The 24,620-nt window shown below is 42.2% G+C and overlaps 1 protein-coding gene across 1 annotated transcript in view; it reads right to left on the reverse strand.

Moving 5' to 3' along the window:
• ABCC3 (ATP binding cassette subfamily C member 3) overlaps positions 1 to 24,620 on the reverse strand; it is a 693,015-nt gene that overhangs the window by 395,228 nt on the left and 273,167 nt on the right. The window contains exon 6 of the mRNA XM_085616719.1: positions 949 to 1,010. Coding sequence (XP_085472845.1) covers positions 949 to 1,010 — 62 coding nt within the window. The remainder of the gene's footprint in view (positions 1 to 948; positions 1,011 to 24,620) is intronic.

The raw sequence follows: 24,620 nt of genomic DNA on the forward strand, positions 1-24,620 counted from the left end.
AACTAGATTAAATGCCACTCATAAATCAATGAAGGCAGCATAGACTGTGCCGCCTTCAACATCCACTGTCTTTTATTTGGCCATAAGAAGGCTGAAGGCCTGGTCAACAGAATTTTATCTAAATTCTACTTGGAGATGAAAAATGACATTGCTATTCTTTGTCCAAGAAGTAAGTTGCCCCAGAACTTATTTGCAGAAGATTTTCTGTAAATTGCTGAGCAGATTCAAAGGGCGGTAATTATTTTGGCTATTATGACACCCTATTTTATGGATTGCCACAATTTCTGTGCTTTTGCAAGTGAATAGGTTCACCTGCAGCTATGGCATTTGAAACAGTATTAATATATGGCACCCAGATTGAGAGCTTGGAGTGGAACATATCAGAAGGAATCTTGTCCAGCCCTGGGGCCTTTCCAACCCTTTGTGAGCAGATTGCTGCTGATGTATCCTCAAGAGAGAAGCTTAGTAGTGGGCTCCAAATCTAGGGAGCTGCTTAGTGCCCATTAAGGGAGGGAGACCAGCTGTTAGGTAACTAGGCAGACAGATTTAAAGTGGTCTTCCCATCCCTTAGTTGTATGGATGACTTAGGATGTTTGACTCGGAACACTAAATTTATACTTTATTTGCCAAATATTGATAGGCTATATAGTGGTTGTGATGTTTTGTAGGTCGATATTTTGACAAGCATCTACTGACATACATGCCCATAAGAACACCCAAGAAATTTTGTGGCTGTGAAGAAGCAGCATGTAATAGATTGCATAAATTAGATGTAGAAACAATATTGATATAGGGAAGGAACGACTCAAGATCTAATACAAAATGGCACAGTGTTTTAATAGGGTTCACTTATTCACCCAGACAAATAATAGCTTATGCACATTTTCTGTAAACAGCAAACGACATTTCAATATTAGTATGTTGTGATGAATAAAAAAACATTCCTACCGTGTAAACCACCAGAATGTAAGCCTCGAGAGAAAACTTGCGCTCGATTCAGGGGATTGGTTCTACAACGAAATAAAAAAGCAGATAGGTTACATTTAAGTCTTGAGATACATAAGATTCAAGTTTAAAAAATTCAAACAAAACAGCAAAAAAGTTTAGAATGTAAATATTTATTAATAACACTTACATTGATAGGCAATATTAAAATTAGATTCAACTAAACATTCGTTGAGTTGAGCTGTAGTTGTAAGAAGAGGAAGACTGTAAATGAAGTTAGTTTTTCCCTTGTCCCTTTAAAACTAATCCTCGCATTTAAGTTGTAGATTAAAAGTTTGGTCTGATTCCTTAAAGATCCTAGGGTTGTTCATTTTGCTGATCTCAGTATTTGACCAGCCTACAAAACATGAAGTTCTTTGATTCATGATCTTTGTGTTAGGTAGCGACAACTCTTCATAAATGGTGACGTATTGGATGGACACCCAATACTTAGTTTTCCAATAGAACTAATTGTATATCTCTTTGAAGGACCACTGACCTGCACCTACATGAATGATGGGAGCACATCTAAAAAGCTGAGCCTTGTCCATGTTCCCTGTCTACCTCCGTGCAGTACATGCGCATAAGACATCCATGAGAAGACATTTGCAGAATCAGCTGTGTTGGTACTGCTTTGCTGACTTTCTGGTTTCCGCCATGAGAAAGATATATCAGTACTATTGAGAGGATGATTGTCTAATTTAGGTATATGAAGCGTCTCTTTGTAGAGTGGGTACACACATTTTGCATAGTTCTTTACTTCGACATTATCAGTACAAAAGACCCCAAATAATGCTGTGCATCTGTGACTGCCCTTAACAGTGCTTATGCCATTCTCAGGGTAAATAGCACGACTTTGTGTTTGTGCTTTTGTCTTTCCATACTTACAAATACCAATGAAGTATGATTTGTTTACAAAGACATTTTCTAGAAACTCTGAAAAAGGCACATAGCATGGAAGTTGTAGTCAGCAACTGCTTGCGGACCGTCTGATATAAATATCAGTCATGAGTATAGCACTTCTTCTTTCTTCAATGGTGCAATGAAGGCAAATCACAATGTTCAATTGGTGACTAGTAGTGTGGTGCATGACGTCACATGTACACAGGGAAATGAAATAACTCCTAGGGGAAGTTCTCACTAACGGTCACTAATAATTTACCTGTCAAGAAGCACTAGCTGAGTTCTGTAAGAATGATACCACTTAGAGTGGCTATAAAGTTTACCTCCATGTCTTTGATGAAATCAAGACTTCCATCAGTCAAGAACAGTTGCATTAAAGGGCAAGGGTGGTGGCTCCAAATGCAAGCTTAAATGACTTCAACAAGAGACAGCCAAGCATATTCAATTATTTAAATTGATTTGCCCAGAATCATAAAATGTTGCGTCAACGCCAAGACTCGAACCTGGTCCCCAGCTCCAAAGCCTGCAGCTCTATGACGGTACAACCTCTCCCGGTCGTTTTCTCTTTCTGTGCAATTTACCTCAGTTCCTCTATCGCTAATTGTAATAAGCCGGCCTCATTATTAGTTCCAGCTTCTGCTTACTTTTAGATGTCTCAAAAATGTCTGGTTTTATGTCTGACCTTCCTAGTTCCCCACCTGTTAAATTAAATCTGTCCTTCCCATCCCTCCTTCCTCTGTCCCAGCCCAAACCTTTCTGACTACTATGAACTCCCAGACAGCCTCAGCCCGTCCATATGGGCGAAGCAGCCACACCCCTTTACCTTTTTCCAGAGAGGAAGAGGGTCAGTGAGGCTGAGCAAATGTCAGCCAGATAGGCACTCTTCTTGTTCAGGTCATGCAGCCAGAAGCTAAACATGCACTAAATGTGCATGCTCCTGGCTGCCCGGGCTGAACTTTGCTAGGCTGAGGATTTCACAGCCCTGTGGGCATGACCTCCTCAGTCTAGCAAAAGTGCCTTGCGGCCCCCTCCCTCGTGACAAGGGGGAGCATCACCGATTGCCTTGGATTTAGACACTTCAGTTTGTCACAGAGTGGGATGGGGTTAGCAACTCTTACTGAACTCATCCCATTCTGTGACAAGTGAGGAAAAGCAACAGTCCCAACCCTCCTGGGACCTCCGAGGCTTTCCTCTCCCAGAGCTGCAGGACTGGTACGTTTTATGTTTTTGAATGTTTGGTGTGTGCATGCACGTATGTAAAAGTGTATGAATTTGTTTGGAGTGAGTGTTATGTGTGTGTATGAGTGTGTGTGCATGTTAGTGAATTCATGGAGGTGATTGAGTATACATGTTTGTATTTTTGGACCGCCCGTCACCCTCCTTGTCAAAATTACTGCCTGCGACGGCTCCAAACCATCAAGAGCAAAAGATAACGAGAGAGAGTCCCGAACGAAGAAGGACCACTCTCAGCTTAATGGCGCACTATGTGAACACCAACCAAAGGTTGGGGAAAAACGTGAAGCAATGCAACCATACCAGAGCCTACCAGGCTAGCCCATGGAAGAAAGGCCGGCGAAGCTACAGCCAGGAACCGAAGGGCAAGAAGTAGAAACTGAACAATGTTTCAGAAGGACAGGAACAATCTGAAGCAAGCTGATGTGGACCACCACTGAAACATGCACAGAGCCGACAGCCACAGAGACAACAAGGTGGCGTAGCTAAAAAAGAGCATAGGACTGCCCAACCAGGCCGCTTGAAGATAAAGATGAGAACCAACTCACGAAATACAGTTGAAGGGTGCAGACTCTAGAACGACTGACATCAGAAGAGCTGTTCCGCAGGCACAGCGGACATAGTATAGGGTGATACCTAAGGAAAGAGGCACATCCGAAGGAAGTGGCAGCAAAAGCACCAGAATACCAATAGATGTATAAATGTAGGAAAGAATCTCAGATTCGTAGACTTCATCCTCCGACAGGGAGTAAAAATTAACCCTCGTCCAGAAAGAGAGAGATCGTTCAGTATCTGCACACCAAGAAGGGAGCAGTGTAAAGCCGGGGAACCACCCCAGGTAGTGGGACGCAAAAGGGACCCTATTGCTGAAGATGCAGGAAAGCAACAAAGTGCACCTAAGTGTACTGAAAGACACTCTGCAGCGTAAGTGTACTGAAAGACACCCTGCAGCGTAGACAAAGGCCAACCCCGAGTGCAGCTCTGAAAAGCTCCCTGACCCATGGAGATTTAGGACCAGAACTCGCAGCAGCAAAGAGAGATGGAGATGTAGGATAAAGTGTGCATATATATATATTGCGTTGGCCAAAACACGTCATGATCGACTGCACCATCACCTTAAAATAAACACTTCATTGGCAATATTTGCACATTAAGTTGTCCGTTTCTCTCGCCATGCATGAATGCACACAGGAGTGGCAATTGGACATTACCCGGGAAATCGACTTGCTTTTCCTTAACATACCCCTCCCCCTCAAGACGGCTGGCCTTTCTTGCAAGTCACGAAGAAAGTTTGCTGCTTCAACCTGCACGACCGTTATGACATATTAAACCATGCTTGGAGTGCCTGAGGTTTGAATCCGGGAGTCGGAGGACTCGTGGAGACGCCGAGACACATCAGTAAGTCTGGGATACATTAAGTCACGCACTGCAGGTGGGGAGGTGCGATACTTTTGCCAGTTGAGTCCGTGTAAAAATTGGAACTCAACGCGTTGGAAAATCAATAGTTATAACTTTGGTGTCATGTCGGACGAGGCGTTACGAGAAAGAGAGCAGGCTGCTGATGAACTATTTACAAATTTACCGTCAGTTAAAGATAATAGCAATCCTAAAACTACAGCTTCCGACCAGAACACTGATGTAAAGGGGCTTCTAAAACTACTTGAGAAAAATAGCAGGAGTGAACTCACCAAATGGTGGGAGATTAAATCACTGGAGAAATACAACGAAGCTGGGAGGGTACCGAGAGGTTTACGTATCATGCTTGCTCCCAGCTTCAAAAGTCCAAATCCACTCCTCCTTAAAGAATGGGCCGAAAGCAATTTGGAAGCCCTTAATGCGGCTAGTCTGACTACTGATTAAATACACCAGAATTGATCGCGATACTAACATGACTGAAATAGCCCGCATTTACAATGAATTAGATAAATTAACCAATATCAACAACAAGGAGTCCATAGATAAAAGTATCAAAGAAATGAAAGAGCGTATTAAAAAGCAAGAGGATGTAATTAAAACCAAAAAAGCTTACAAATTCGCTTGAGATAAAAATGATTACGAGCAAGGACAAGTGTCCATCTTTGCGCGTAATTATGACACCCTTAAAAAACACAAAGCAACTGTCACAGCGCCAAGACAAACCTCAGTGAACCAAATCTCAACTGAAAATGCCAATGCCTCCACATCCGAAGCAAGCTCAATTATCAGCGATACGGACTCAGAACATAGTGTAGAGTCAGCTTTCAATCTAAGATCTGAGATGGGCCCTTTATCCTATGCGGAGGAAATGGATTTTATCAGGGAACAACGCAAACAGTCATTGCGACCGAGGAATACAAACGCGTCCTCAAACAAAAAAGGAACATCCGAAGGCGTGAAAGGCGCAAATACCTCAGGGCCAAGAGGACGGGGCAGGCAGAAGAAAACCTGGTAGATATTACAACATCGACAGATAAAACTATTATCAACCTGACCGATATCCAACTCAATGAAGCAGAAAAACAACTTTTAGCTTTAGGTCTTAGTTACTGCCCAGAGAGCAACTTCAATTACGTAGAAATCCGCATTGATTTCTCCAAATTGATCCGGTAATTGAAGCTAAAAAAGTATTTTACTATCAAGAATCATGGAACAAAAGCCAGAGAACTAACAACACAGGTGTCTGATGTCGGTCTCACAACCGGGGAAATGCGTCTACTTAAAACGTTACATGCATTAAGAGAAGATACTTCTGAGAATATCTCAATTAGTAACAGCACCCAAAGTGTAGCACGAGATGAGAGCATCTGTATTCCGGCACCCGGCAACAGCCCTTTCAAAGCACCTTCCACATTCGTACCAGTTATGCCACGTGATGCAGTAGACATTTTTCATGATAGGGTCATCGAGGAATTGAAGATCCTCTACCATAAATCAAAATCCAACGCTAAAGCTACAAACCGCCACATCACACAATATTTTCAACTAATGTCGAAGCTGAAAAACAATCACAATGTGGTTATCAATAAATCCGACAAAGGCGGAAACATAGTGCTTTGGAATAAAGATGACTACAAGGCAGAGGCGTACCGGCACCTTGACAATCCTGAGTGTTACAAAAAAATTACATCTGCAGAAGTAAAAAAGAGTCAGAAAAATTATAAAGATAACCTGACCACATGGAAAAGAGAGGGCCTAATATCCAAGGATGAATTTACCTACCTCAATAATGATTTCCCAGTGATGCCTACTATTTATTTCATCCCTAAAGTTCATAAAGGCATCAGCCCCATTCCGGGGAGGCCCATTATTTCTGCAAAAAACAGTATCTTCGAGTGTACGTCAAGTTATGTGGACCTTTATTTGCAAGAACATGTCAGCAAACTTCCCACATTTATACGTGATTCAAATGACTTTCTATCCAAATTTTGTATACAGTCGTGGGCTGATGATTATCTTTTTTTAACCCTAGATATAACCACTCTGTACACCAGCATTAGGCACGAAGATGGATTAAATGCGGTGGACTTTTATTTAAAAAAGAGACCCATTTGTATGTATCAACATAATAACATGTTGATAAAGATGATACGTTGGTGTTTATGCAATAATGTCTTTACATTTGATGGTAACATCTTTCAGCAAATGCAGGGTGTGGCGATGGGGGCATGCTTCTCCCCTAGCTACGCGTGTCTTCACGTTGGCTGGTAGGAGGAGCATGTCCTATCAGTCCACCTTCTAACTGAATATGAAAATCATGTTGTTCAAATGTGGAGATACATTGATGATATTTTTATCATTTGGAAGGGTTCCATAGCACAGGCTGGGAAGTTTGTTGAAAGTATTAATTGCAATTCCATGAATCTAAACTTTACAGCACATATTGATAAGAACACCGCCTATTTTTTAGACATCACTTTATACATTGAAAACGGCAACATTGAAACATGTCTTTATAGAAAGCCTACGTAGGACATGTAGTACCAATGAACAACTGATATTTCACCAAAATTCTGCTAAACAGAGGTTCATGGAGAGAGGGTATAATTCCCACAAATTAGATCTGGCCATTAAGAAAGCCAACAATAAAGACAGACAGGTCCTGCTCAATCCAATTGATACAGACCCTGTAGTCAACCAACCTGCAATTGAGAGTACCTTAGTTAATACCATGATAGTAGGAATTGACCTCCTGAGGTAGAAAGCCGGGAGCGCTCGCTGATTTTTAATGATATATTGATACTTGTATTGTTTTTACCTTCTTGTGTGGTGTTCCCTCTCCCTTCACTCGCCGCGGAGCCAGAAGCGGGTTGCGACACCATCGCTTGGGATTCCCTGGGCTCAGGACACGCCCATTGCGCCAGGCCACGCCCCCTCTCTGCCCTATTTCATCATGTGCATGGCCCGGCCGCGCAGCGGGCGCGCAGCGGGCGCGCCACCGGCGCGCCGAAGGCGCGCCTAAGGCAAGCCCGTCTGCGCCCGTCCGCGTCCGGCCGGGGACAGGGGCCACCCCCCCTGATCCCTCTCATAGGACGCAATATGACTCGGCCGCCCTTTTTACAGTGAAACCCCCCACGAATGACAGTTGCCTTCACAGACATCACCCCCTCAAGCTTCCCACTTACTGCCAGCATTGTAATGTTAATTTAAAATCGGGTCAAATTAGGCAGCCTCAGCAAAATTTCACCCTATTGCTTTTAAATTGCAGGTCTATGTCAAAACATAAAGTAGAAATCTCGCTCCTTCTAGACGAACTCTCTCCAGATGCTCTCTTCCTAACCGAGACCTGGTTAACCCCAGACTGTGACCCAGACGTAACTCAAACCTTGCCATCGGGCTACCAAATCGAACGCCGGGACCGTACATGCGGGAAAGGAGGATGCCTTGCCATTATCCACAAGTCTATTTTTCAATGCTACTGCACTTCTGATTCTATCGCGGAGTGTGAAAGCTTGTCTTTTTGTCTTAAGTTCACTCCTAACGACAGTTTAACAGGGGCTCTTATATATCGACCGCCAGGCCCACCGAATCACTTTTCCTCCTCTTTACCCTCGTTCGCTGCAGACATAGCCATGTCCTCTTCGAATTTTTCGCTGCTGGGTGACTTCAATATCCATTTTGATGTCAGCACCGACCGCATTGCCAACGAGCTTATCTCCAGTCTAGCCGCGATTCAATTACGACAACTGATAAAATCACCTACTCAAGACAAAGGTCACTTGCTTGACCCAGTCTTTACCAACTGCTCCACCCTAACAGTTGGGTCCGTCACTCCTCTACCATGGACGGATCACCACTTAATCCACCTGAACTGGTCTACATGTAAAGCTCCGCTGCCCCCCCCTCCTATTACACGGAAGATGAGGAATTGGTCGAAACTCTCGCCAGAGTTATGGCTTAGCCTTCTCTCTAATTCCAAACCTACCCTTTCCGAAAACCCTGAACAAAATAGCATAAGTTTTAACAAATGGCTAGAGGACTCTATTGATTCCATCCTCCCCGTAAGAAAGACAAAGCTAAAAAGAGCCAGAGAAACCGCTCCTTCGTACTCGTACAAACTCAGGGAACTGAAAGGACAGTGTAGAAAAATGGAGAGAAAGTGGCGCCTGGGATACGCTCTCATTGATAAAGAGAGATACAGAGAAAATATTAGAGTTTATAAAACAGAAATAATCTCTGCCCAATCTATCTATTACAATGAGAAAATCATGACAGCCAGATCTAAACCTAAAGAAATTTATCAGGTAGTCAAAACTCTTTCCAAAATTCCCTTACCTACAATCACAACTCATGCTTCTACCTCCCGCTGCAATGAATTAGCTGAGTTTTTCTTTCAAAAAATAAATACAATATACTCTTCATTCATAACCCCTAGCTCAGAAGCTGTTACATCACATCCTACAAACGCCACCGAACACTCTAAGCTAGCCTACCTGAATGAATTTCCATTTTTAGATCTGGAATCGCTTACATCTCTCGCTCTTCAGGTAAAATCCGGTTCTCCCCTTGATCCTGCACCCCCTAAAATGATGAATATGGCCAATCCAATCATTTTTCCTACCCTCTTGGATTTACTCAACAGCTCCATTTTATCAGGGATGGTACCTCCCGCCTGGAAACATGCAATGGTGAAAGCATTGTTAAAAAAAACGAATCTCAATCCATTAGACCCTAATAATTACCGCCCAATCTCCTTGCTACCGTGGGCAGGTAAAATTTTGGAGAAGTTCGTCAACCGCCATGTCACCAACTATCTCGAGGAGAACCTTCTACTGGACGCCACCCAAACTGGGTTTCGCCCTAGACACGGCACAGAAACAGCACTGTTAGCCGTTACGGAAGAAGCTAGGAGGATCATGGATCGAGGAGGGACAGTGGCAGTGGTCCTCCTCGATCTAAGCGCAGCTTTTGACACAGTTTGTCATAAAACCTTGTTATCCCAACTCTCCGATCTTGGCATTTCAGGAAACGCTCTTGACTGGCTGAGTTCATTTCTCAGCAATAGAACTTTTCAGGTCTTTGATGGCGATTCTTACTCCACAAGCAGACCCCTAAACTGCGGCGTGCCCCAGGGCTCCTCACTGAGTCCCACGCTGTTTAATGTGTACATGAGGCCACTGGCGGGGGTCGTCCAAAAATATGGTATTAAGATCATATCATATGCGGACGACACTCAGCTGGTGGTCTCCCTGACACAGAAAGGCAGCGTGCTTTCTCAATCCAATCTGGCAGCATGTATGGAGGAGGTTAAAAGCTGGATGACAAACTCATCCTTAAAACTCAACGGCGATAAGACCGAGATAATGATTCTCGGCCCCTCTCCTCCTTGTACCCATGCTATGTCCCGTAAGTCTAGGACCAATGCCAACTCCGAAGGAAGACATAAAAAGCCTAGGAGTATGGCTAGATAACACACTTACACTAAATACTCAGGCAACGAAAACAGCTGCAACCTGCTTCGGGATTATTAGAATGTTGAAAAAAATCTTGCCAATATTACCTTATGAAGCCAAGCAGGTGGTTATCCAGGGCCTTGTACAATCTAGATTGGATTTTAACAATGCTCTATATTTAGGAGCACCAGAGTATGTGCTGGAAAAACTGCAAAGAACACAGAACTGTGCTGCCCGCACCCTTCTTCAGATCCCTCGCAGACAATCAATCAAGGCAGGGATCAGATCCCTCCACTGGCTCCCAGTCAGAGAGAGAATAAAGTTCAAAGCCCTTTGCATATCGCACCAAGCCTTTCATAGAGCGAGCCCGGAGATCAACCATTCTCTTCTCTCCCCTTACTGTCCCGGTAAAACTCTTCGCTCCACCAATGCATTTCTCGCCGAAGTTCCAAGAATTAAAAAAGCCAGAGCAGGTGGTAGGTCCTTTTCTTTGAACGCTGCCAGACTCTGGAATTCCCTTCCCTTCTCACTCAGATCCAACCCCATCCTTCTTCACTTCCACAAAGAACTGAAAACATTTTTATTCAGAAACTAATCTCCTCCTATCTCCTGTCTCTAATCCTCCTTGTCCTCTCCTGGTCCCTCCTCAGAGTCTCTTTCCACTACTAGCGCCTGGACGCCCGTGGGCAGCAGATGCGCTCTATAAAAAACCTTTCATTTCATTTCATAGCAGCACCCTGTAGGCTTATTACCACCTATAGTCAAAAGGCCAATGCTATTAAAGGGATTATCAATGCACAATGGCCAATAGTACTAACAGATGTCACCCTCAAACAAATATTACCCCCTAAACCCAACCTCACCTACCGCAAGACCTATTCCATGCATAACGACTTGGTAAGAACCAGTCCAGAATGCAATAACAAAAGCAGCTGGTTATCGCCTAAGAAAGGTCTTTACAAGTGCAGCACATGCCGTGCTTGTAAATTTGGAGTTAATACTACTTCTTACTCCACTGCCTTTTCTGATGTTCCTATCAAACTTAGAGGCCACTTCACATGCCGTACTGATTATGCCGTATATGTATTGCAATGTAAATGCGGTTTACGTTATGTTGGATGTTGGTAGTACTAAGTTACAGGCCTACGTGCGTATTTTACAACATTTTCGCACCACTGTCAATTCGGATCCCTCATACACTGTCGCAAGACATATTAAAGCAGAACACAACAACTTGAATGTTCTGCAATACTATGTCATAGATAGTGTGCCCTCTAACAAACGAGGGGGGAATCGAGAAAAAAGTTGAGACAACTAGAATCACAATACATAGTTGAACTCGACACAAAAGCACCACAAGGCTTGAATTTATGCGAAGATCTGCATAACTGCCTGTGAGATGACATTGTATGAGGATCCCCAACAGCCTATTTTATGCATTTGATTTGATTGTTCTTAACACAGGGCTGCAGAGATGTCAACATGCACGCAGTACTACACAAATGCAGTTGCTTTTCCCTAATCATCTATGTGCTAGACCTGGGGGACGCCAGGCGCCCTTCTTGACTTAAGTAGAAATCTAGAAACTTTTTGGATAGCTGTATAATGTTCTAATCATGAGACTTTTATCACAGCTGCGTATTTCTATGTTTACATTTCTATTTGCACTTCTGTATTCATGTTTTTTGCACATTTAGCACTTAGGCACTTTATATATGCACTTTAGAAACAGTTCTGCACTAGAGTTGACATTAAGGATCCGATAGAGCTTTCTCCTTTCATAAATTATTATGAATATGGATTTTGAATTTCATGTTTACAAAACCAGTATTTGCACATTGAATTTGCTCTTAATAAGTAATATTTATTTATTTATGCCTTAAAGGATGTTTTTAGCCATCAGAAGCATGTTTACAGTTTGTATGCGAGGTGACTTTTAGATATGGTTATATAGTTGAAACTTGATTAATTGCAGTATTTGCACATTTAATACGAAATACTCACCAAGATGAAACTGTTTTTATTATTTACCATATCAATGAAGTTTGTTAGATTTTTTATACGTTATTATTTCCTCGTTATAACATTGTCGAACAGTTGCTTTTTAACAATGGCTTTAAGTCCAGGCATTAATGTCAGTATTCTTTCTATGTCTATACTAGTTGCTGAATCTGTGTCACATGATATCAGGTTATCCAACAAAAGTTGCACCTTCACGTAACGCGATCATGTGACCAAGGCCACTGCGTTGGCTGAAACGCGTCATGATCGACTGCACCATCAACTTAAATAAACGCTGCATTGGCAATATTTGCACATTAAGTTGTCCGTTTCTCTTGCCATGCGTGAATGCACACAGGAGTGGTAATTGGAGATATATATAGCAAAGAAGGGTAAATGAGCCACGACCATGCAACATGTATGGTATAGGAGCACACCTAGTGCATTAATGGCAGGCGGTATCCGCATTTTAAGCGTGAAAAACACCATGAAAATCTTCCAAGGAGGTGAATGACACATAAGCAAGACGACCCAAGACGTATAGAAGATTGCGCCAAGTCACAACATTGAACACCGTACAATGGCAAGATAAGAGCACCAGGGGACGCATAGAGCTCAAAGGATCTCTAGTCCCACATAACATAAAGCAGAGCTATATAATAGCATACAAGTACCCCACTTGGAGTATGGACACCCCAAACTGCGGGGAACACCTCTTCGGGCAAACCACAGTCAGAGGCCAGACACAACAACCTGTGGAACACTGCCATAGTAGGCTTATTGCCAGCTCAAAACGCATAAGGCATCGAAAGGATGCTAGATAAAAGGGTAACCACCCCAGAACATGCGAAAAGAAGACCTGGGAAATATAGGCTTAAGGCAGAAGGCAAAATCCGGCAAGGAGGCGATGAACAGCCGATTCGGCATGGGCATCAAACAATAAAATCCCATCAAAGGTTAGATCAACAAGTCGCTCCTGGATATTCTCCGGGAAGACGCTATCCCGTAACCAAGTATGGCGCCTCAAGGCAACCAAACCAGCCATAGCTCGGCCTAAGGAATAAGCAGTATCCAAGGCCAAGCAGATCGTGAATTCAGCAATGTCCCGACCATCCCGGAAAAGATGAAGGAGGTCCACACGAGCGCCTTCAGAGGTGGCTGAAAAAAGAGACTCTGCAGAGTCCCACAATGCAGAGGTAGCCCGAGCCAAGACACACACTCTATTCAGTGAACGAAGTGCAGCACTAGTGGAGGCGAAGATGTTACGACCCCACGACTCAAGCCATCTCGACTCCCTGGAGGGAGGAAGCATTAACTGTGGCAAGGAAGGGAAGGCAGTTTGCAAAACAAACCCCTGAACATCTGGGTGAACAAATAAGCAAACTGGGTCATGCGGAGCAGGCCGGTGGTGGTGCCAGACAAAACGAGCCACCGGTTCACAGGAAGCTATCAGAGCTCAGGTGCCCAAAGGGGCGTCATAAAGAGAAGCTTCAAAGGGCAGAAACGGCTCCACATTCCCTGACCCGTGGTGAAGGACATCAAGCAGAGGGTCCACAGGCAAGGGGACCGAATGGGGGTGCATGTTTAAAACACGAGTGGCTAAGGAGACAACTCTAAGAAACGCTGCACCGGCCTCGGTAGCCCTCCGGGGAGGGGACAGCAACTCATCTGTAGGTGAGGGCTGCAAACTAAGACTTCCAATACACTGAGGGTGCGACCAATGCCCAAAGAAAGGAAGGCCCATTGACGAATGGGGGTCCTGAGGGGGCTCCTGAGAAGACGGGGATCCTGCCGGGTCTACAAATTCTAAGGGGGGCACAGGCAAGGATAGATCCGGCGTAGCCATACGTGAAGGCGATGCCAAACTCTCCCCAGAAGCTTCCGGAGAACTCAACAACCCGTCGCCGACGCAGCGCCAAAACCACTTTGGTCGGCGCCGACCCTGCGTCACCTGGCGCTGACTCGGCTCCATCCGGCGCCGAGTCGGCTCCATCCTGCGCCGATTCAACGTCCACCACGACAAGCTCCGCTTCCGAAGAAGGGGATGGTGCTGGAGCCTGGAAGGCAAGTCTCCGGCGCCGATTCAGCCTCAACCACAACAGGCTCCCACTCCGAAGTAAGAAGCGGAGTCGGAGCCAGGGAGGCTAGTTGTCGGCGCCTCGAACAAACCGAATTTAAAACTAACTGTTTGTTTAGAGAATACTATCAGTGAAATGTCTATAAGAGAACTCAGTGATATTGGATGTCTTGTGAACTTGGACGATGAGACTAATTGTGATATAGAAGATATTGCATCAGATTTGAATATAACAACAGATTATAGTATACCTAGCAATCTGAAACCTAAATCCAAGTTTGTACCTCCTATGAAAGGAGAGAATGTGATTGATGTTTTTACTAACATTGTCATGAAGGATTTTGATAAAGAAATATCTAGCAAAAGTAAATACAATTTAAATAAAGATGAATTCAAAGCACTACAAAACCTGTGTAATGATAAAAGTATTATTATCCGGCAAGCAGATAAAGGGGGGAATGGTGTGGTTTTAGACCACAGTGACTATCACAAAGAAGCATTGAAACAACTTAGAGATTGTCTAAGTTATGGCAAAGCCAAATTAGCACAGATCACCAATGCTAAAGAGATACTCTTAGAACCTATCGAGACAAAAAATTGATAGATATGGATGAATTTAACTATCTGTTGGTAGACAAAGCCAAGATTCCCATTATCTACTTCCTCCCTAAAATACATAAAGGGGGGAAAACACCACCAGGACGACCTATAATATCGGGTATAGATAGCATGACAGAACATATATCAGAGTATATTGATATGTTTTTGATGCCTTTTGTTAAAACACTTGCATCTTACATCAAAGACACCAAAGATTTTTTGCGTCAAATAGGAAATATTAACTGGGAGAGAGGTATGATTCTTGTAACTATGGATGTTAATAGTCTGTACACAAGTATTAAACATGAGAAAGGAATCAAAGCCGTTAAATATTTCCTCTACACTAAATCTGCTAGCTACTTACAACACTTGAATATGGTACTTGATCTTCTGAACCTAGTCCTGTCTAATAATTTCTTTTATTATAGAGACGATTTATTTCATCAAAAAACAGGGACAGCGATGGGTGCGAAATTCGCACCTTCATATGCTAATCTCTTTATGGGACACTATGAAAGGGAACCTGCTTGGAAATCCAGTACAACCTTTGATGACAATATTATCTACTGGGGTAGATTTATAGACAATATTTTTATGATTTGGAAAGGGAGTGCAGAGAAATTGAAACTTTTCCATAATCACTTGAATACTAATAATCACAACATAACGGTTACTCTTGAATATAACACTGAAAGAATTGTTTTTTTAGATGTTGAAATGTATGTTTCTGAGGGACATCTAGAGTCGAGACTTTATCGGAAACCTACTTCGACAAATTCTATATTGCACGCTAGATCAGGACATCTTAAAAGACAGATTGACAATATCCCATATGGGGAATTTATGAGAGCCAAAAGAAACTGTAGTGATGACAAAGAGTACCAAAACATTAGTCAAGATATAACTGAAAGATTCCTTAAAAGAGGATATGAGAAAAGGATTGTAGATAAAGCCAGAATCAAAGCACTAAAAGTGAAAAGAGATACACTACTATATGATAGACCTAGATCAGACAGAGACAAAAAAGAAGTAATTAGATATATCACCACCTATAGCGAAGGTAACAATAGGGTCTTCAGATCCCTTTGTAAACATTGGGAAGTGCTAACTATCGACAAAGACATTTCTGAATTTCTGGGTGACAAACCCAATATGGTGTACAAAAAAGCTCCTACACTGAGGAATATTCTTAGTCCTAGTGACACACGATCATATCCTTTACATAACACTGATTGTGACAAACTGATAAGGATTAACACTTTATGAACACCAGGATCACATAGATGTAGCCAATGTATCTGTTATAAACATGTTATAGATAAACAACAATTTTCAGTGATCATACCAACAAGAATGTTTACAAAATCAAGTCCTTTATAAATTGTAATACCAGTCACTGCATATACATAATGACATGTATATGCAAAAAGATATATGTTGGCTCGTCAATGAGAAAGCTCAAAATAAGATGGATGGAACATCTTAGAGCAATAAAAAATTGTGACTCTAAATATCCAATGGCAGTTCATTTCAAAGAACAACATAAACGGAACGAAATAGGTAATATCCAGTTTATGGGTATTGAACAGGTTACCATTGACAGAAGAGGGGGTGACCTAGAAGCAAAATTAAGATCTAGAGAAACATATTGGATCAATAAACTACAGGCGGTGCAATTTGGATTAAACGTAGATCGAGAGATATATACTTTGTTGAGTTAAGTCAGACTCCTAATGTCTCTTGATAAATAAATAATATGTACTATAGATCTTTTGATTAATAATTTGGTAATATTATTTTAAACTGTTTACAGATCCCTTACCTACTGTGCAATTGGAATAGTGATTATTATTTCTTAGGTACATTATATTAATTATGCAACCTAAGTTTTAATTTGCTTAAATAATTATTACGTTTAATGATAGCGCAGTGTACTAATGCTATCACACTTCAAGGAGATGAATTCTATGTTCGGTCATACTAGTATGATAATAGAGCTCACGCTCTAATGCTGTTTGGATCAGATAATTTCTACAAATGTGAAATTGGTCTGAAAACAATATATTTTTGTTGGGTTTTGAATGTCTAAAGCTAAACGGTTGTTAACTTAATTCGTTCAATTAATGTCTTTCATTAAATTACTACGAAGTTTTCCGAGTGACAAACCTGATAGCTCACTATGTTAAAACTCGATACTATAATCTAGAGTTAGCCTGGGGTTCGTTTTCAATCTTGAGACTTTGGGATTGATTACCCAAACAGTAAAAAAAAAAAATTATTTTTTCACTTGTTAAAAATATTTTTTTTCACTCGCTAATAATTTAAATTTTGAAAGTATGGTAGTATTTTACTTTAAACAATGTGATCTATAAATCCTTTAACAAATAACGTTTGCGATCGTTCTAGCTAACTACTGAGTAGAACTATATTTTCTGACCAGTGAAAAAGATAGCTCACTATATTGAAATAGAGTACTTTCATGGAGGTCGCGTCAGGGGTTCGATTCTAACTTAGTGATATTAGTAATTTTGTACCTAAACAGGCAATTTATATATATTTTGCATGTAACTAACAAAGAAACGGGTTAGTTCTTATAATTTATAACAAATGTTGGGACTTTTAATTCTTTTCAAATAGGGTTTTGGTTGGTCGCAGTAGATTAGACAATATTCGAACATAGTTGGTAGCTAACGTTCACATTCTCCCGCCGTTTTTTGAATTTGCCAATTAGTGGAGGAGTATATATAGCGGAAGGGCACCAACGGTGTTTTCACCCGGGGAAAAAGACGGATACTCCGAATACAGGATACTTTCTACTTAGCGGTAAAAAGGAGGCTCTCATACTGGAATTAGAGACTAGTCGAACCATTTTGAACAATATCAAGATTTTAAAAGTATTATTTGTCCTAGAATTCTAATCCTTTTTTCACTTTGCCATTTAAAAATTTTAAAGATAGTATAGTGCTTAAATGGATTCTGCAAGACATTTGATTAACGCAACACATTTTCATTATATTCTGCCATTTAAGTTTAAAAGATAGTATAGTGTTTAAAATGGACTCTGTAAGACATTTGATTAATGCATTACATTTCTATTATATCAGTGAGCATAGTGGGACTAAATAGATTTTATTGTTATTCTTGTATCATGGAACGCTAATAAAATTCATCTATAACAAAAATGTAAATGACAAGATTTCTGTGTGGAATATATCCATGAATAAGGTGAGATTACTTTCTTAGGCACTTTGGTGCTAATAATAGGTAGAAGATTGAAGATATTAGGGCTTAAAATTGAAAATTAAATAAATAACGAATTAATTTTATTTTAGGAACCGCTTCAAAATATAGGGATCCCATATCATTTTGGAAGATTCTTTTCGAGCTCTGTAGAAAAGTGACTAATAATGGAAGATAAGGTATAACTCTGCTCCTGCGCTAACCATGCTATAAATGTACATGGATATTAGATACATAGAGTGGTGAACTAAAGATTTAAGGTAGTTTAATAATGTGTCAGACTAGCTTTCCTTTTCTCTTTCATTTCCCCTTTTTTAGTATTATTTTCCTCTTTTTTCCCTCTTTCTTCTTTCTTTCTTCTTTTTTGCTTTTATAAGTACATTATAACTTGTAGGGGAGGATACTGTTAGAGTGTACTAACTCAAGTTAAGAATATTAAAGAATGTATGTATATTTGTAAAGAAATAAGTATGTATACATAAATTCTAAGTGTATTATTCTGTTTATACCTGACTTCTAAAGAAACAAGAATTAAAACATCATTAAATGAATGAACAAGAAGACTAATCATCTGTGTATTATTGAATTTGTGGATGTATACTGCTCTCAGATGTGTTTGTAAGATAGATAGATAGATAGATAGATAGATAGATAGATAGATAGATAGATAGATAGATAGATAGATAGATAGATAGATAGATAGATAGATAGATAGATAGATAGATAGATAGATAGATAGATAGATTTTTACTCACTGGTTTTGTACTCAAATAATGGAAACTGACCACTGACCACAGCAATTGGCTCATGTTTCAGTAGAAGATAAATGCATTCCTGATATCTGTGGGTAAATTCTTATTTAGGTATTATTTTATTGATGTATTGAATCAACCGTAAGTATTTCAAACTAATGCACTCTACAAAGTCACATATACCAGTACTAGGTGCTTATCGGTAGTCATATATAAATAAAGATTAGGGAGATGCACTTGGAGGTGGCAGAATATATAAGGGCCATTAAAAGTAGCTATTTACATATCATTGTTGTACATGTCTACATTTGTGGAAAGAGCGCTGGGGGTCAGAAGCACTCCTACCAATTGTTTTTTCTTTACATCCTAAATAATTTAACGGGACCAAATTTTTAACAAGAGGATTTTGGCAGGGAGAGGGGGGGGAGACGTGGGCTGGTAGCTCATGTATTAGAGTATGTATGACAACAACATGAGGAAGAATATCGTTGTGCACAATCCAGTAACTGTGCACAGGAAACCTGGCACTGAGGGGACTCTGCAGTGGTAGTTATTGACCTGGGGTAGGCCTTATAGTAGTAGTGGGGATGGTCAGTGTGATTTACTGTGTGGTCTGCAGTGACATTTTATTATAGACTTTGAAGGAAATCTGCCGGTTCGCTTCCCTTTGGCCTACAAAGAGATACCACAATGGGGTGAAAAGCGTGCACCCAGTTCAAATATGCAAGTCTCGTGCACAGATATGTACATCTTATGGGCTGTTCGGAATTGTCATTGTTCTCTTCCTCAGCTTAGGATCAGAATGAAGGTATTTTCTCACCCTTCTTGGCTGAGATAATTACTCTGCATCCCAGCAGATGGAACAAAAGCCTTCCCACACAATAGGAGTAATTAACAGTGCTTCCCTCAGCTCCTGAGAAGGGAGGGATGGGGAAGAGAATCTGCATCTGTTAATTACCTGGCACACTTTACCAGGGAGGGAACAGCTCATGCCCAGTGAACAAAGGAGGATGCCCAGACAACTGGAGCTAAAACAGGGGGGACTTTTAGTGAAAATGGCTTTGGCAGTGATATCAGCCAGGGGCAGAGCTGAGGCTGTCAGATGAGATGTGATCAGTGATGTACGGAAGGCGCCATCTTGAACTGTCCCAGTATGCTGTGCAGGAGGGCTGGGACAGGTGTAGAGAGATCATGTGGCACCATAGGATTAGCCAGGGGTGCTTGGCTTCTAGAACTTTCCACCCCTCATTTGAAAACCCTTGCACAAGGGAGAGAGGATGCTTTTTACTGCAACTCGATGGTGATAACAGCTATGACAACTGGAAGGACAAGCTGCCTGATGCTCTAAAGGACTAAGGACTCTGCCCACAGCTGAACCTAGGACCAGTGGGTCTCCCCAAGTAATGTTGACTCCCCTATTCCCCCTGAGAACCAGCTGACAAAGAACAAGAGGAAAGCTGGCTCAGGGAGCCAGTGGAACAAGATCCTTGCAAAGTACACAACTTCTGTGGCTAGGATGACTGAAGTGTGTGAGGCTCCGCCGCATCTTCCTTAAATTATCCTAAAGGAGGGCCAGGGCCTGCGAGTGAGGATTATTTTCTATTTTACCCAGGGTGGGGCATCTGTGGGGTCCCCTCCCTAGGCGCATTCCCACCCCCAGGGCCGATGCAAGGTGAACGGGAGAGCTGATGCACCCCAGTAAGGAAGCAGAAATGAGTTAGGGACCCCCAACTCAAGACTCCGACACCAGAAAAGAAAACGAGGAGCACCAACACGCCCCCCCAATGGTGATTTATTTATTTTATTTAGGAGTTTATATAGCGCCAGAATCGACTCCAAGGAGTATCTCTGCGCTTTTGTGGAAGCGTATCAGTTGTGTAACGAAGGCTGTGAAATTAATTCTGTTTATTTTTATTAGAAGCAAAGGAAAATGGTTTTGAGTAATTTCCTGAAAGCTAAGTGATTTGAGCATTCTCTTAAAGAAGCGGGAAGTTCATTCCAATATTTCGGTCCAAGGTATGATAGAGATTTCCCTCCTGCTCTTGCTCTCCTGATTCTGGGAACTATCAGTAGATGTTTGGTACTGGAGCGCAGAGATCTTGGGGGAAGATAGAGGCTGAATTGTTCTGCCAGATAGCTAGGACCAAGATTGAATAATGCTTTGTGAATGGTGCAGCAGATCTTAAATTTAATCCGTTGTCGTATTGGGAGCCAACAAAGTTTTAATAAGAGAGGGCGGGAGGCAGATCTAGATGGCATGTTCAAAACCAGTCGCGCCACCATATTTTGGACCACCTGCAATTTGTCGATTGACGCTTCAGTTGCAGACAACAGCAGACCATTGCAATAGTCTAGACGACTCAGTATGAGAGTCAGTGTCTTTTTTACAGAATCTGGAAGTAAAGGAAAGACTCGTCGGAGAATACCCAAGGTGTAGAAGCATGCACCGACCGTCTGGCCAACATGTTCTTTAAAAGTTAGAGCTTGATCTAATCGGACCCCCAAGTTCTTAACAGAGGTTTTAGGAATAGGAGGCTTTCCAAGATTAGGGGCCACCAGTTGGGAGACCATAATAGTGGGGCTTCACCAAAGAGTAAGAGCTCGGTCTTCCCAACATTACACTGAAGGAAATTGTTCCTCATCCATTGTGAAATAGCGTTCATGCCCAAGGAGAAGGTTTCCTGGTAGCCGGGGTTAGTTCATTGAAGGGAAAGAGTAGCTGCGTATCGTCAGCGTACGATATTGGAATAAACCCCTGCTTCCTCAGAACATTAGCCAATGGAGCTACATAGATATTAAATAAAGAGGGGCTCAAACAAGAGCCTTGGGGAACTCCCTTGGTAAGTTCTGTGGGTGCCGAACGATATGAGCCTAGGTTAACCATCTGAGTCCGGCCAGAGAGGAAACTAGCCATCCAGCGAAAGGCAGAATCCCTTAGTCCTATCTCCTTCAGTCTTCTGAGTAGTATTTGATGAGAAATGGTGTTGAATGTAGCTGATGGGTCTAATAGCACCAGAATCATAGAATGGCCTTTATCCAGGGTTATTTTGATGTTATCTGTTACCGCTAGTAAGGCTGGTTCGGTGCTATATTTAGGCCTAAAACCTGACTGTGAGGGATCCAAGTTATCTGATATTTTGACATAACTAGAGAGGTGTTTATTAACATGCCTCTCTAGTACTTTGCTCAGAAAAGGCAGAAGTGAAATAGGACGAAGATTGGTCAGGTCAGTCAGAGGGACATTCATGTTTTTACGAATAGGCATTATCTGAACCACTTTCCATTCAGGTGGAACATAACCTTCTACTAGTGAGAGATTCAAAAGATGTCCTATTAGTGGGGCCTTGCCTCTGCTCCCTGTGCCTGTGTTTGTGGGGAGCAGGGCAGCCATCACCCAACAGAGCATGGAGTGGGCAGGGAGAACAAGGCTCCTGGCTCCCACGCTGGCAAAGACAAGCCAGTCAGGCGGAGTGGACTCCCCGCGCAGCTCTATTAGACTGAAGTTTGGAGTGTCTGGGTGGGACAGGGCACCCCTAAGAATAAGAAAATCTAAATATATTGTGAGGTCTCGTGCCAAAAGAAACCGCGGTTCTCCCCATACCAGCGAGAGCCTCTAATTACATAATCACCGCTTCCCTGCTGGGGTGCCCCATATTGCCCTGTGGGGATTATTTGAATATCACTTTGTTAATTGTGGTGGCCCTAAAACAGGCAGGGGCACCATCAGCAATAAGAAGGAAGTGTAGCCCACACCACCTCCACTCAGTAGGCCTTGGACTGCTCTGCTTCTCTACCCTGAAAGAGTCAAGCGCTACAGTGAGGTGATTTGTTCCCAGTGAGGGAACATTGTGAACCTATTACTTGTGCAGGATGTAATAACCCAAATTCTTACATATTGTATAGTGTAGAAGCCTAGCTAGGAAGCAACAGAGTGCCTTTTTAGGTCTCGGCTCGGAGGCTGCGCTTGCGCAGTCACGCTCCGAGATTTAATGTTTAGGAGTGGGGCTTTAACCCGCCCCTTTTTTTTAACCTTTTCTCCGTTGGCTGGCCTCTGAAATACTGGTCAGCCATTGGAGAAGAGCATTGTCTCTCCAAACAAGCCCTGTCTTTTTCAGATTCGGGGGCGTGTTTTTTCGATTCTTTCTCTCCTCTGGAATGTAAACATTCCAGCCAATGGCAAGAGGAGAGAAAGAAAAACACGACCCCGAATCCGAAAACGCCACTGCGTTTCTCCGAGGCATTTCTGCTTGACCTCGGAGAAAGGCGGTGGTGTCTCTGTATATTCTTGCTACACCACTAACTGGATTGCTGGAGTGAACCCCCGTGACAGCTCAGTCTCAAAGCTACGCTATGTCCGCGGACATTTTAGACCGGAAAAGTAACATGAACAAAAAAGATAAAACACTTGAAATCAGATTTTAATATTACAATAAGTAACTCGTTTTCACAGTTTAAACTCAGGGTCGTTGAAATATGTTATCCGTGTAGCAAATATTGAAACATTATATACGATTTTTGAAATACCGTAGAGTACATGCGCTGAATTACTGCATACCCATATTGCAAATTGCATCTTCTCTTCTGGATTTTATTCAATATGTAACATTCCGTACACAGTTCAGCCCCATATTAAATCAGCTGCCCTCTTTTTAAGATGGCCGCCACTTTATCGGAGGACTCAAGTTAGTGCTCTTTCCAGTCGCATATCGCCGGTTCCCGGAAACTGCCAGGAGATTTCGACGTTCACCGCGTCATCCAGTAATCTGTCCAAGGCACGAAGCACCAGGACGGCCAATGTCTGCAGCCAGGAAGAAGCCCTCGCCTGCCACCGGCAGAGCGCCCGTTAGAGCCGCGGCACAAGTATCGGAGTTGGAGGCAGATTTGGAAAGGTAAAGGTCAGGGATCCGAAATACCGAGAAGAAGGCAAACAGTGTAACCAACATCACTTGATTGTGGAAGCACTGCGTTTGCCGATCCTCATTAATGCAAAGTAGCAAATTAACCACTTGAATACATATTCGCCATTTTCTTCCTCAATAGATAGCTGGAACCTGTCATTCTATTTCAAATAACGCTTTCCCGTTTTAATTCCGAGACATACGGAGACCCGGAGTCAGATAACTCCCCATATCCCACTCTTCTCCTTCACCTGGAAAAGTTCAACAGCGGAATTTGTAACTAACTGGTCGAAGGGGTAATTTATAGGGGGATCTGAGGGGCACAACGTTTCGTAGAGCTTGAGCAGTGTGTGCGTGATGCATACGTGTGCGTACCGTTGGGGTGCGTGTCTGTGCATATGCAGGTTTGTGTATACACGAAAAATCTGCAAAGAGAATTATCGCGCGTTTTACCAAAAAAAGAGGGGGCATATTATCAAGCATTCGCATGTAGTCATCGGATTCATGGCTGCTCAATCCGACGCATAAAAGCCGAGTGATTTCACAAATGCCTGCCACTGCCTGCCAGTTGTACATTTTGAACTCAGACTGCATATTGGCATCAGGTGTTTGCTACCAAATCCAAACCATATGTCTTCGGACAAATACACATTCGGGTCTTGGGCAGTTCCAAAATGGGCTCTTTATGCACATTTTTAGTTCAAGGGTGTGTCCATACTAATTTGAGAGTGATTAAGCTATTGACATTGTAAATAACAATGCAGTTTCTTTAAATGTTTTAAAAACAAAAACATAAACAAAAATAATGTCATGAGCAATGCCAATAACTCTAACTTTAACAATGCCGAAACGTTACATTGTAAATGCCTGTTATGATTGGGAGCTGTTGAGAGACAATCCGAAATTGTGACCTCAAGAGGGGATTTACACCTTTCAATGATACAATTAGAACAAAGTAGAACATTTATAAGTGCCTTTCACACATTTACATTTTTTTGACACATGGAGATAAAATGATGTGCTCAGAAAGTCATGATCTAGATAGATCTGAACTCAGAACAAC

Source organism: Triturus cristatus, chromosome 7 (genome assembly GCF_964204655.1).
Source record: "Triturus cristatus chromosome 7, aTriCri1.1, whole genome shotgun sequence".
NCBI lineage: Eukaryota > Metazoa > Chordata > Amphibia > Caudata > Salamandridae > Triturus > Triturus cristatus.